The sequence below is a fragment of the Heliangelus exortis genome, chromosome 25 (assembly GCF_036169615.1).
Source record: "Heliangelus exortis chromosome 25, bHelExo1.hap1, whole genome shotgun sequence".
NCBI classification, from domain to species: domain Eukaryota; kingdom Metazoa; phylum Chordata; class Aves; order Apodiformes; family Trochilidae; genus Heliangelus; species Heliangelus exortis.
The window spans coordinates 4156144-4170939 of record NC_092446.1 but is presented as its reverse complement, the minus strand read 5'-3'; the positions used below and the strand labels follow the sequence as shown (position 1 = coordinate 4170939).

Below are 14796 nucleotides of genomic sequence, written 5' to 3'. Positions count from 1 at the left end.
GGAAGCACCAGCTCAGCAAGGACTCTAACATTTTGCTCTTGAAATTTTTTTGGCTCTCCCACCTGCAGCCAGGCTATTGAGAAAGCACCAGGGTTTGCATGGCAGGTGTGATTCCACTTGCCCTTCATCAAACTTGGTCAAAAACTTTTGGAAACCTGGTCAGAATTTGTGATGAGCTTCACAGGATGTGTAGAAAACCTCTCTCTGCAAAATTGAAAACTTGAACTGAACTTGAAACTGAACTTGAACTGCCTTGAAAACTGAACTGAACTGAGAATTCAAGATAATGAACTCATCAAAAATATCAAATCTAAAATAGAAAACTTAAACAAAGACCCACAAGAAAATAAGCTCATTTTCAGCTTTTGATTCCTTCTTCATTAAACACTTCAATGCTGGAGTGTGTAAGATTTCACTCTGTTCCTGACAATGTATTAGAAAACCTCTTTCAGGCAGTTGAACTGCTTGGCTGGTATGTTTCCAAAAAAGACATTTCTTGCTCTAAAATTCCCATCTGGATTTTTGTAAAAATCCCTGATACAGATGAGCTTTACATAAGTGTATTTCTGCTTCAAGAGATAGTATTTCCTGAAACAGAAGTCTGCAAAACCAACCACGATTCCGAGCAGTTAGCAAGCTCAGGAATTTTCAGTGTCTGTGTTTTTAAGGTACTGCAGATCAAGCAGAGTGAGAGTTTTAACTAAACTTTGAGAGAGAGAAATCTGCCACGGATGGCTGGATCCAAAATAAACTGGCTGGAAACAAGTGTGGTGTGGTGGCTTACAGCAGAAGTATCTGATGGTAAACCAGCAGACTGTTCATGCCATCACTGGTCTGCAGCTTCACTATAAATAAAAATGAAAAATGGTGGCTGAGAAAACACCACCTGGATCTCTAACTGCTTCCTCAATTGCTCAACCCAAGTGCATCATCAGTGCTGATGTCATGGCTTTTTGTAGCTCAAGAACAACTGAAAGCAAGAGAGGAGCAAAACAGACAGGAAAACAGGAACAGAAGACTCGGGCTGGAGGGTCAGACAACACGAGAGGCTTAACATCAAAAAAGAGACTGATGCAATAAGCAGGACATGAAAGACTTGGGAAAGGAGTCAGGAATATTACTGCCTTCCCTTCTCCCCACCACCACCAAGAAGTAACTGGCCAGTCAAATGACAACTATGGCATTTTGTAGGAGAAAAGGCATGAAATTTCACTCCAAACAGCCCACAGAGAAAATACATCAAATGTTTAAGCAGGAATAAAAATGCTCTTCTCTTTGCATTTATCAGCAATATTAGCACATGAACCAAACCCTAAAGCATTGTCATTGCAATAACATTACCTTTTGGAAGTCATCCAGCCAAATCAAGCAAACTGATCAGCACCAGGAGTCCTACAAGGCTAAGCAATGAAGGAGCCCCCAGGAAAGTAAGGAGAAGCTTCCCTTAAATTATGTTTCTACAACTGCTTTGAAGAAAACAAACAAAAAAAAAAAAAAAAACCCACAGTAAATATTTGCATTTTACTTTTCCCCAAGCAGCTGCAAACTGAACAGGGTTTATTGCAACTGGATGACATTGCACCTGGAAGCACACGAGTGCAGCTTGGAGCAGTGATGCAGTGGAATGCTGACAGCAAAGTACACACCTTGGCATTGATATATGGGTCAAAGGGGCCGTACTTTTTGAGTTCTTTGATCTCAAGAGCATTCTACAAAAAGGAAGAGGAAAAAAAAGAAAAAAAAATGTGATCATGAAATGGGTGAGATATAGCAACAAAGCAATGGGTGACTCCCAAGGGGGTGGAAATGACAGAATTCAGCATCTTGTTCCAGGCAAAGCTTTTAACAGCAGAAGCCACTCCAGCTGCCAATTCCTGTAACTTGAACCATTGGGCATTTCATTTACCAGACTCCAAACACAACCAGCACAGGCTGCTTGGCTGCCTCTCCTCATGTAAAAAGGTTCCTACTAAACAGACATTAATGAAACATTACCTGGAAGGATTACACTAAGCTTTTAATCTTTTGCAAAGGTTTCCCCTATTATACCTGAACTACTTGGAGCAGAGCAGTTTACACACTCAGAGCCCTCAGTCAATTCTTATCAGATTGATTGTTAAACAGCTAATTACACTTTTCTCATCTATTTAGACAGACTGAATGCCTGCAGCTGTGCTCAAGGATATTATTATGCACAGTCCCAAACTGGAAAACTATCAAAGACATTAAAACACACACACACACTGAGTTATTTCTGCTCAACTGAGGAGTAGCAGTGAATATTGCCACCATATTTTTCATTTCATGCTTTAGAAACAACCATGGGCAGCCTTGGACACCAAGTTAGCCATTTTACACCAAGGAACAGAAAACTTAAGTATGGCACTTTGGTCCCCACAAAGTATGGCTGCAAGCAGGATTAGGACTCCTAAATCCAGCTCTGAAGGGAGATTGCTCCTTGGCTTCTGGAAAGTATCCACAGCAGGTCCAAGTTCAGCAGCAGAAACTCACAGTTCCCAGCTGCTCATCTCGACTTTGACAGATTTTGCTAAACTTGAGCCATGAGTATCTGACCTCTTGGGGAAATTAACTGCTGAAAAAACACACATTTTTAGCCTTGTGTGTGGTACTAAGGCAGACAAACTTATTTTGGTTTGCTCCTCTCCTCCTGAATGAAAACCTGAGTGGTTGAAGAGCTGATTCACAGGGACATTAAGATATTCCTGCCTCAGGGACAGGGCAGCCAAGGGCTATTGGAGCTTTAACCCTCCAATTTCAATCTGGAATCTGTTACTGAGTGTCTGCCCAAGCTCACTCAGCCATGAGTGCTCCAGTAACACGACTGGGAAAGCCATCTGAGCAATCTGTTCCCTTATCCTAAACTCTTAAACAACAGAAATATTTGGGTCTTCCAGAAATTCCCTGAATTGCAAGCTACCTGCTGACTTCCATGGGGAAATTCCATGGGATCCAGCCCTTCAAGGTGGGCACAGCAGCTGCTGTCCAGAATAGCTGTCTCATACAAATCCATCCCTCAGCATCCTAACCCCAAAACTATCAGCTTGACAGAGGGAGGAAATCCACCAGATTTTTAATTTTATTTTTTTTTTCCTGATTGAGAAAATAATTCTTTAAGATTAAGCCAGGGGTTTACCTGGGGACAAGTAGGGCTAAAGTTCTCTTACAAATCAGTACACTGGAGCAAGTGCTAGAGACAAGGCAGGAGAATAGCTCAGAGTGCATGGCCAAGGACTGAACAAAGCTGCCTCAACCAGGCCCCAAAGCAGGGAGCCAGTGTATCCTTTGACAGAGCTAGAAACCTTCTCAGCTATCCAGCAACTGAAAGGAAAAACTACAGGTTAGTTTTAGAAGGCCAGTATGAAAGCAGCAGACCACTACCTAGGTGCTGAGTGGTTCTTGTATTTATCTATCTCTGTATGAACATCTATACCTTATTCATTCAACCACTAACTTGGAACTGCTTTAGGCAGTGCCCTTTTTATCCCATTACTAAGGAGGACTTTATGGCTACTGGTTTGGGAAGGGTCAGGAGTCAGCTGAGGTAGTTGCTCTCCATCTGAGGGAAGTGATTCAATGATATATTGAGAGAAAAAGAGGCAGACCTGCTCATTGACTTTTGTATGTGAAGGTCCCTGGTGGATGAGGAGCTTCACGATGTCTGCATCTCCTTTCCAAGCTGCAAGGTGAAGAGGGTAACAGCCTTTACAGTCTGCTACGTTGGTTAGTGCATCATTCCTCAGCAGAACTTCCACAACATCCCTGCAAGAGAAGGACACTTGAATCCATACAAAAGTCAGTCCTTGTTTCACTGCTTACACTCTGCAGGAAGTGTTTTACAAAAAGTCAATCTGAGCAGGAGTACTTCAGAGAACCTCTTGAAATGTGATTTTAGTGTTCCTATTAAATGCTGCCCAAGGGAAAAAAAATAAAATGAAAGGCTGCTGAGATGAGCTCAGGGAAGATCTATGTTACCTTCATCCTAATTGAGATGAATAGGGACTGGAGTCATCAGCAAGGCACTCTGGTGAAAAGTGAATTGCACCAGTACAATGAAGATGAATAAAGATTTTTAACTATTCAGTTTCTCAGTATCTTAAATAACAGTGAACAATACAAGATTTGCCACGCTGAAGACTGGAGTGTTACTTAAAAATGTAATATGCATGAAAGCAAGATTTAAGTGGTGCAGGCACAGCAGCACATTGGACACCAGACAGACTGCAGAGGACTGTTACTGGAGAAGCCACCTTTAGTGTGTTCTATCTTATCCAAATCACTTAGGAACAAAAGGGTGGCTGAAAGCCCCAGTGTTTTGCTCATTTTTTAAAGAGATGGAGGATGACCCTGCCCAGGCAGTGCTCCTACAGCCTCCCTGCTCTGCTGTTCTTCACTCCTTGTCCTGAAGATGGTGTAGTGCTGCACCATCACCACGTTTTCAGTGGCAACAGCACTGGTGAAAATGAGACAGAACCCGAGTTTGTAAAGCACAGAGCATCCTCTATGATCAAAGGCATGAGAAGATCACTCACTTATGACCATTCAAAGCAGCATGGTGCAGTGGGGTGTATCCAGTACTGTCCACGCAGTTCACATTTGGCCCTCTCCAGATGCTGCAAGACACAAAACGGACAGGGAAGACTTAAGCATGACACCAAACAGAGGGAGAGCAGGCAAGGACAAGCTTCAGCAGAGCTCTCACACCAAGCTGGTTATCTGGAAGCAAACCAGTGGCTGGGCAGCTGTGGTTAAGAGCAGTAACACAGAGAACAGACTGCACAGCACCGTGTCGAGCAGAGGGGGTTAGTGTCACAGAGCACACAGGGATCCACAACTTGATGCTTTATCAGACCACCCTGCCTTAAAATCCCAGCTCCCACATTCTCCTGCTCCTAGACAGCTTTCAGCCATACACGTGCCTGCCAAAAAGCATCTTCAGAGCAGGATGTGTCTGCTGGAGTCGACCACAACAGACAGTAAATCATCGACCCGCCGCTCATTCCCACCCCTCGGAGGGTTTTGATGGCTCTGGGAAAGCCTCTTCCCTCCTTGGCAAGAGCCACTGGGGGTGCAAGTCAAAGATTGTGGGATACAGAGCATGGTCTTGGTCACCAGTGTGATTCCACATTGATTTCATCCTGCCCAGAAATCATTTCCATCTGACAGCTGTTCTGTGTGAAAGGGTAGGGGGTCCCAGAGCACTTCAGGGAATGTTGTTGGCTTCCCCCCTCTGTTCACAAGTTGAACACCAAGGGTTTAAGTTTAACCCTGTAAGAGGACAGATCTTCCCCCTGAACCCCTGCAAGGTATCCTCTTCAAAACCATGGAGAAGCAGGTGTGTAGGAAGCTGGCACTGCCTGAGCTTGCTGCTGAAGGAGTTTGGTTCCTCTTCCCAACCCTACCAGTGCCACCACCAGTGCTACCCAGCCAGGGCACCTCAACACAGATCTTAAAAGCCAAGTAAAACTGTTTATCTCTCCTGAAGATGGCTCTGTGTGATGCAACCCATCACTCCTCCTATGCTGGGCTGTTTTAACACTTTCAAGAATCACAGAGGATTTGTAAACCCAGACAATCACACTTCCCCTGACACGAAACGTTTTCCTGCATGGTTTTCTTTAACTAAGGGTAGAACTTCACAGCACCACAGCTGATCCCCAATTTAATTGGTTTAAAATAAAGTCAACTGTTGCTTTTTATGAAGCAGGCCTTCCCTGATCATTTCATTTCCTCCCCAGCATGTAATCACTGCGACTCATTGTACAATGCAGAGGCAACTCGAGCAGTAACTGGGTTTTCTAAAATAAATCATTACTAGAGGGCTCATAGCCAGAAAAAACTCAGTGTATAAGAGCAGCAGGAAAGGCCCCAAACCAACAGGAATCTCGTGCAGACCAAGTGGAAATTCAGAAGTAAACTCAGCAGCATGATTATTCTCCAGGACATTTCAGGTGGGATTCAGGAGCCTGCTCTGAAATTGAAAGTCTCTCCCCTCTGAGGGACTCCTGATCCAGCAGAGCTTTGTAAAAGGTTCTGAGTCCTGAGACAGGCAAGAGCTTTGCTAAAGAAGAGGCAGCTAAGGGGAAAATTTATCCGAGAGGACAGGGAGGTAAGCCACAAAAATCCACTTTGCAAAGGATCAGAGGTTTATCCAGAGGCATTCCCACACACCATCTCGTGCTTCAGAAGCAAGCCAGCAAAACCATAGATACAGGCAATGCACTTCCAGTGCTACCAACATGCTTTGCAGGATGGTGGCTTAAACCAAGTCCAGAAGATACAGGAGACACCCAAAAAACCCAACCAGAATGACCCCAGGAGGTGCCCTGCCCCATCCAGCTGCAACAGCCCTGAAGTATGAAGGGGATCTGAGTAACTCTCTGGCTCTGCTTTAGTTTTGGCAGTGGGTTTATGCAGTGTGGTTACCCAAATAATTTATTGCTGGATTTAAAGTGGCAATTAATGGTTAAAACCAGTGCCAGAAAGACTTGTGTGTAGTCTGGAGCAGTTATAAATACTGCACCTGCACATCCCCTTGCACAGGGAGCTCTACCTGACCAAAACCAGAGGGTTCAGTGGCTTTTCATATTAAATAGAGCTCAAAAAGCTTCAGGGTGTAAATATCTGTATTAAATCCTGCTGGTCTTTCCTCTTTCTTTCAGCTGAAGTTATGAAGTCAGGCAAACCAAGGTTAGTGGTGCAATGGGGATAAACCCAGCCAAGATCCCCATCCCCATCAGAGCACAGACTCCCTGTCAGAAAACACTTCCATGAACTCCCCCAGGAATTTTCTGGTTAATGCTTTAAAGATCACTCCAGGGACTTGGAGGAGGGAAAAAGCTGGGGTCCAAGACAGAGCAGGATCAAGAATGAGGACAGGGTACTGCAGAAAGCAACTGCTGGAACTTGAAGATATTTTAAAAAGAGTGTAATAAAATCTGCTGTGTCCTTCCCTCCCCCTTGCCCTTTTATTCTGGCAAATCAAGACAGCTTTTACCAAAGAAAGGTCAAATCACCCAGAATTTCAGACTGAAAGGATCCTAGAAGAGAACTACTTATATTTAGATGTGAGGACTGCAGTAAAGTGCATCAATCTTTTCCCTCCTCTTCCTCTCCAGCTCTGCTAGGAAGGCTGCAGAGTTCTCCTGAGTTAAAGAGGAACCAAATCTTTCACCCCATTTTTTATTTATGCAATGCACAGCACTGAAGTGACAGACCAAGACAAGATGCCAGACTTCTCATGTTAGATCTAAACACTGAAATAACTCCATTATGGTCTGCAGAAACTAGGAACTGGAAACACACCAGTATGGGAATGTTACCTCTGAACAACACTGCAGCTCCTCCAGAGCACAACTGGCAGAGCCTGATGCCAATGACATCTCAGGGAAAAGCTGGAGGAACCCTGGCAGAACTCCTGGAAACAAAGCCCAGGCTCTAATCTAAAATATCAGGAAACCCCCTCAGACCACGTGGGGGAGGAGGTGAGAAGTTTGGGGTTAAAATTGGATCTTTTCATGTCAGGTCTTTCCAGGCCAGGCAGGACAATTTAACAAGGTGTAAGTCAACAAAACAGCTCAGCAAGACTTGGAGATGTCACGGGCACACAGAGCCCTGCTCAGCCACCACCACCACCTCTGGGAGTTCTGAGCAAACAAATAAATACTGCTCTTACTCAGCCCAGTGTGAGGACAATTCACAACACAGAGAACAATAAAAATTATCCATGAAGAACCAAGGAAGTGGGGTTTCTGGAGACACAAAAATCACTGCAGGGATTTGTGCAGGGAAATTGGGGGTTGGCAGCAGCTGCGAAGGCTCCAAACCTTTTCAGAGGGGTTTCCCCTTCAAGTCACTTGACTCCCACTGTGCTCAGACACAGATGCTCACACCACTGCATCTCCAGCTGGATTATATTACCTCCAGGAAGATGTTGCCTCCAGGAATATTACCTCCAGGAAGATATTGCCTCCAATGGCTTTCAGGTGATAGAGGAAATGAGAAAGAGATGGGCACTTACTCAGGTGCTGTGAGGCCAGGCTGGGGTAAAGCCTGAATCATTTCACCTGAGCAGTGCCTACTTACAGACCTGTTGTCCTGATTTCACAAGGCAGAGGGAAAGCAATTCACAACAGGGCAGTATGAAAAAGTTGCCCTCAGGAAAAGCAGACAAGGCAGAACAAAATGTAGGAAATCTGAGGGGCACTGTGATGCTCCTTGAGGGTGTAAGGTGAGGACATCAGAAGCCACGTGGGCTTTATCCTCACCGTGCTACGTAGCCTTGGGAAAACCTCTCCACTTCCAGACCTCAGTTTTCCCATCTGTAGCATGGAAATAAAATATTGAGGGAAGCAGAGTACAAAGGCAAATACTATCTCTGTACAGTGACATTTTGGGCTGTTTCTGATTAAACAGAAACACAGAACCCGGCACAGGAAGGAGAGTGCTGTAAATACAAAGCTCCAATAAAGCTCAGAGGTCTGGAGCCAATTCACCAACCATGGCTGTTTGCTTTATTTCCACCCCCAGTCCCCAAAAACCCCTTTACATCAAAGAGGGGGTTTGCTTTTATATAAGCAGTCTCCCTCACCCAAGTATAAACTTCAATTGATTACCTTGATTCCACCTCCCTCTTGCCACACCAGGCTGGTGCTGGGACACCATTCCTGATGAGTCTGTCGAAGGCAATTAGGACTGAACAAGAAAAGTTCTGAAAAGTGCAAAATCTGCTCTGTTTAACTCTTGCCCTCAGTTTTCTCTTGCTCCAGGATTCAGCAAGTGCTGGAGCCTTTTAACTAAGGCTTCCTGTTTGTAAAGATTGCTGAATAAGGCACATTGCTTTAGGTCATGACAGAACCCAATAGTTCCTTTAAACAAGTCCATATTTGTCCTCTTGGTTTTCCATTTATTCCTCTCTGACTGTAGTAACTTTACTCACAAAATCGTTGGGGGCAGTGGGCCAGAGCCAAGGCCAGGCCACCTAAAGATCAATTCAGTGTTTTAAAGTCAAACAATCAGTCCTCAGAACTGCTTCATTCTCTCATTTACATGAATTACAGAAGCACCCAGAGGCTTCAGGGACCAAGGCTCCCATTTGTGCAGATCAGAGAGCAGAGGCCACAGCTACCTGGGGTATTCCCCCACTCAATACTAAAGACAAAAGGAACAATATTAACAGCACCACTGCTACAAGAAACCAGGGCTCAGCAGCAGCTTGGCCCAAGGTCACAAAGGAAGTTTAAAGTAGCTGAGAACTGGTCCCAGATGTTCAGAGACTCAGTTCAATGCCTCAGAGCATCCCTCAGGGTCACCAGGGCAATTAAGGCTGATTAACTCCAATGCTGGGAGGACATCCCCAGCAAGTCAATGCACACATCTCCCCTCTGCAAACCCAGCCAGCTGCTGGATCCCTGCAATGCTCCCAGAACCCTCTTTTGGTATTTCCTGCTTAGGGACTGGTCCTACAAACAACCCAAATGCCTTGTGCAAGATTGGAGGTTTAGAAGGGGCCCTGAAGCCTTTCAGGCAACACTGCACCCAGAGCCTGGGTGGGAAGGGACCCTGCAGGGCTCAGAAGGTGCTGCCATCCTGATCACAGAACCACAGAATAATCCAGGCTGGAAATAACCTCTGAGATCATCAAATCCAACCCTTGCTCCACTCCCCCCGTGGTTCCCAGCCCATGGCACTGAGTGCCACATCCAGGCTCTTTTGAAATATCTCCAGGGATGGAGAATCCACCCCTTCCCTGGGCAGCCCATTCCAATGCCTGATCACCCTCTCCAGAAAGAAATTCTTTCTAATGTCCAACCTAAACCTCCCCTGGCACAACTTGAGACCTCTTGTGCCCTCTTGTCTTGCTGAGAGTTGCCTGGGAAAAGAGCCCAACCCCCCCCTGGCTCCAACCTCCTTTCAGGGAGTTGCAGAGAGTGATGAGGTCTCCCCTGAGCCTCCTCTTCTCCAGCCTCAACACCCCCAGCTCCCTCAGCCCTTCCTCACAGGAATTCTGCTGGATCCCTTCCCAGCCTCCTTGCTCTTCTCTGGACCTGCTCCAGCACCTCAATCTCCTTCCTGAGCTGAGGGGCCCAGAACTGGACTGTGTGCCTCAGCCACCAGGTAACACCACAGCCTTTCCAAAAATCAACTGCTGATGCAAGGTTTGGGAAGGTGAAAGCAGAGATTGCTGGGGCTGCATCCCAGGGAATGGCTCCTCAGCCCCTCTTGGCTTCAGCAAAGAGCAGCCTGGTCAGATTCCTGCTCCTGGGGAGGCTGCACAAGGAGCCAGAGTTGGGATCTTTGGTTTCTGCACCCTCAACATCTTTGTCCAGATCCCTCCTGGCTACACTTGGGATGAGTGTTCCCACCCAAAGCTCCTTGGCTGCCTTCTTCCTATACTCTTCTCCACACCACCATCCTCTTGCACCTTTCCCATCCCTTTTTCTCTCTGTTCAGCAGATTCCTTCCGAACTCAACTGTCCCTCACCCAACAAACCAAGGTGCACAGGATCCATCCATCTGCCTCCTCTCTTCTGCTGAGGTCTCAAGAATCTGTCCTGGAGCTCAATGGGAGTTTAATCCTGACTGCTGCTTTCAGCAAATCATAGAACACCTGACAAAAACACATGCCTGCTGCCTTTGTTATCTTTTCCACCAAGTGCAGCAGTGTTAGCTCTAAAAGCACAATATTTAAGAGCCTGGCATTGTCCTTTTACAGCTGCAGCATCCTATCAGTCACAAAGCCAAATTCAGACATACTACAGAAAATGTGGGTGGTCATGTAATGTAAAAGAGAATGACAGAATGCTTTGCAGAAAATTCTGGCATTTTAAAGGCACACAGAAGACTCACTTCACATTCCAGTCCTACACAGGAAGCATTTGCTGTATATAAAACTCTATGATTACTTTTTTTTTTTTGCTAGAAAAAAAATACAAACCAGTAACTAACAACATGATGATGCTGCCAAACACTTCACAAATACAGTGATTACCTTGACCTGATGTAGAAGAGCTCTGCTAAGGGCCAAGAGGTCACAACAAGACTTTGTTGGGTTTGGGTTTTGAGTCTGATTGTTGCTTTTTGGCAACGATTCCCAACAAAATTTTCTTCCTGCCTGACAAGTCTAAAATGCAACCCCACGTTCTTAAATGAAAGGGAAGAAGCTGAATGAGCTGAGCTGGTACTCTGGGTGTTTCTTGAGTGCCCCTAAACCTGGGAGAAACAAGTGGAAGAACTGCCAGCAAGGATGCTGTCCATGGATCACCCATCCAGCAAGGCCTCAGGAGAGCTGAAAATCAACCAGCTCCTCACAGGGAAAGAAGCAGAGGAGTCAGAGCAGAGGATACTCCCAGAGCTGCTGGAGAAACCCTTCAGACTGAAGCAATAGGTTACATTGATAAAGCTTGAGGGTAAAATGAATCAGAAAAGGATTACAGAGCTCAAATGATTCTGTGTAAATTAAAGAGCAGGTCTGGGTTTGCAGGGCTGTCAGCTCTGCTGTACAGACAACTCCAAAGGAGCAATGCTGAGTATGTGATATTCATCTGGCTGCAAGGTCTCACCACCCACGTTTCCTGCCTGCTGGAACTCCCTGGCTTCCCACTGCTGGGCTTTAAAAAAAATAAATCTAAAAGGAGGCAAAAAGGGAGCTCACTGAACACCCCCAAGAATTACCACAGTGCTCAGCACTGTCCAGCTCTTACTGCCAGCACAGAGCACACACTGCTTTTAAGCTCTCTCCCTTCCAGAAAGCACCTCTGCTACACAAAAAAAAAATCCCTGAAATGCTGTTAGTTCTGGGCTGCAAAGCAGAAATTTGCCTGGCAGTTAACAGACAGGAGCAGGAAAGCAACACCTATAAGGAAAGAACAATGGGATCATAAACATCTGTGCAAAGCAGCCAGTTTTCAAACATGAAAAGACCAAAAGCACCAGAGCAGACAAATTGACCCTCCTGGGATCTGAACAGCCCATGCCAGGAACTCTGGAGCCTTGAGCCAGGATGCAGAGGTGAAAGGCAAAGTGAAGGGGCACATGCATGAAACGTGCAGCCACTTAGAGACTACTGAACCCAGCCCCAGGAGACTGGAAAGCATCATTCCCAAAGTGGCACAGCATGGAAACTCCAGGCTCCTTCCACCAGGGGAGGAGGAACTTGAGGTCTGCAGAAAAGACACTGGGAACAGCTCACTGCTTCTCCCCTGCATCACTCTCCACCTGGCAGCACTGGGATTAATGTTGGCTCAGCCCATGCAAAGCAGGACTCAGGGGTAACAAAACTGTTTTCAGGGATTCACAGGGCAGCAAGAAGGAGATGTTACTGTCTCTTTCTCCACACTGTCAGAACATACCTTCTTTCCTTACAGAAATGGAGGCTTACACCAGACAGAGCTGAGTCAGGCAGTCAATCTATCAAGGAATGACAATTGTGTTTCCAATTAGAGCAAACAGGTGAAGACATGCAGTACACACATTGCAAAGAAGGACTGGGTGCCTGCTGGAGGTGCTTTTCCCCACTCTAATTACAGGCAGCCACTTCCAGAAAATTCCTTCCAAGCACAGGAAAAGGAAAACAGTTTCCCTGTGCATCTCCTTGCACCAAGAGTTCACAGATCTGGACCACGAAGCTCCATGGAAAGCTGCTGAAAACATCACCCTGCAGCATGAAAAAAGAGACTGGAAAAAGTGGTGTCCTCACCTAGGAGCCACTTCCAGAGGTATGGACATGGCCACAGGGAAACCTGGTTTGGATTTCAGCTGCACTTGTGTATCAGGGAAGTTTTGAGCAGTGTCCTCAGCAGCTGTATCCACAAAACTCCCTTCAATCCTCACATCCAGGTCAGTTTGCAGACAGCCCAGAGCTCTGCATGGCAGGGTGAGCTTTCATCTCATCTGGGAGCTGCAGGATCAACTCCCACTTCCCAGAGAACTTTGCTTCAACAGATTTTTAGGTCAAGTTTAGACCAGGATCTTAATGAAGAAGTACTTGACAACATCAGCAAATCTTAATTACACATCTGCAATTTTTAATAGAAACAATCACCTCAAAATTTCCTGGCGCCCAAGTTTGAGAGGGACAGTTAAGTGAAAGAATGAGACTAGAACTTCATAATTAAACAGCAAAATCCAGGGATATTAACATAAATCAAAGAGAGGAGAGCAAGTCTCTCATCTCAGCTAGCTCTCTGGTAGGAGAGTGTGGCTGGAAGGAGAAACCACAGCACAGCTCTATAAATGTTACAATAACAAAAGAAAAATTGGGGGTGAGTTTTTACTAGAGTGACTTTTTGATCTCTTCCATCCATCTGGATTTCTTTCCTTTCAAACTTTTGGTGAAAAGGAGGAGGTTTTGGCACATGAGAAAAACATAACTTCCTCTACAGCCAAGCTGTCACCCCAGCCAGCACGTTCCAGCTGCAGGATGCTGAGCTGAAGTTTCCCCAGGAGAGGAGAAGGTCTGTGTTGGGAAGGGGTGAGGGTGGGAATGTGCCTTTCATAGAATCCTAGAACTGGCTGGGTTGGAAGGGACCCCAGAGCTCATCAAGTCCAACCCTTGCTCCACTCCCCCCGTGGTTCCCAGCCCATGGCACTGAGTGCCACATCCAGGCTCTTTGGAAATATCTCCAGGGATGGAGAATCCACCCCTTCCCTGGGCAGCCCATTCCAAGGTCTGAGCACCCTCTCCCTAAAGAAATTCTTTCTCATGTCCAACCTAAACCTCCCCTGGCACAACTTGAGACCTCTTGTGCCCTCTTGTCTTGCTGAGAGTTGCCTGGGAAAAGAGCCCAACCCCCCCCTGGCTCCAACCTCCTTTCAGGGAGTTGGAGAGAGTGATGAGGTCTCCCCTGAGCCTCCTCTTCTCCAGCCTCAACACCCCCAGCTCCCTCAGCCCTTCCTCACAGCACTTGTGCTGGATCCCTTCCCAGCCTCCTTGCTCTTCTCTGGACCTGCTCCAGCACCTCAATCTCCTTCCTGAGCTGAGGGGCCCAGAACTGGACACAGGACTTGAGGTGAATTATTATACTTTGATAAATGCAGGAGAAGAACCAAAGCACCTCCATGTTCAGGCACCATCAGGGGGAACACTGACTCCATCCTCCAGGAGCCAGCACAGCCAGCCATCCCCAAACTCAGCCAGCAGAATCCATCTGCACCAAAGCTGTCCCAGGATTTTGGCACCATCCCACTTGGTTCCTCTCCTCTGCTTCTCCAGGGACCACTCCACTCATTGCACAAGCTGGAAGGGGGTTCTGCTGCTATTTAATTGGTATCTGCACCTCCCCCAAACCACCCCATCCATCCTACACATCAGCTGCCTAATAACATCCAGCCACTCGGAGGAGAGGCTGAAAAGCAGTTTTTTTTTCTAGAATTCTCCTGGGCTTTTTTCTTTTATATTAAAAGTAAAACAAGTTGCTCTAGCAAACAAGTAACTATTCAATGCCCACCATCCTGCTGACATCCTGCATGGTTCCAGCTCTGGGTGACCTCTAACCCACTGCAAAAAAACCTGAAGAGGTTCATTTACACGTACCAGAAGGAGCAAGGAGTGGAATTCCCATTCACCTGTGGGAATTCCAGAACTTCCAAGGCATCTTCTATCACATGTAACAGCCATGTAGCCAACACACTGAGCAGCTCAAAGAGCAGCTTAGGTTTGTGGCTAATATCACATCTAAGGCTCATGTTTACCCCTGTCCTTCCCTGTGGCAGAGAACTTTGCATATTACTCAAGAGTGTTAAACTGAGCCCAACCATACAGGGAGATTAAAAGCTTTA

General features: G+C 46.2%; 2 protein-coding genes across 17 annotated transcripts in view; both read right to left on the bottom strand.

Moving 5' to 3' along the window:
• Window positions 1–14796, bottom strand: part of ANKS1A (ankyrin repeat and sterile alpha motif domain containing 1A) — a 107164-nt gene that overhangs the window by 74166 nt on the left and 18202 nt on the right. For 11 of the 16 annotated variants that reach the window (XR_011730550.1, XR_011730549.1, XR_011730551.1 and 8 more), the window contains exons 2-4: window positions 4551–4631; window positions 3624–3780; window positions 1647–1709 (exon numbers count right to left, since the gene is read on the bottom strand). Coding sequence is in view for 12 of the 16 variants with exons in the window: in XM_071768371.1 (XP_071624472.1) it covers window positions 1647–1709; window positions 3624–3780; window positions 4551–4631 (301 nt within the window). In the remaining 4 variants the exon portion in view is untranslated. Of the gene's footprint in view, window positions 1–1341; window positions 1452–1646; window positions 1710–3623; window positions 3781–4550; window positions 4632–14796 lie in introns of those variants that run through there. The other 5 variants (XM_071768375.1, XM_071768388.1, XM_071768381.1 and 2 more) reach the window with 3 other exon arrangements.
• Window positions 2640–14796, bottom strand: part of BLTP3A (bridge-like lipid transfer protein family member 3A) — a 72250-nt gene continuing 60093 nt past the window's right edge. The window contains exon 22 of the mRNA XM_071768370.1: window positions 2640–2673. The gene's annotated coding sequence lies outside the window, so the exon portion shown is untranslated. The remainder of the gene's footprint in view (window positions 2674–14796) is intronic.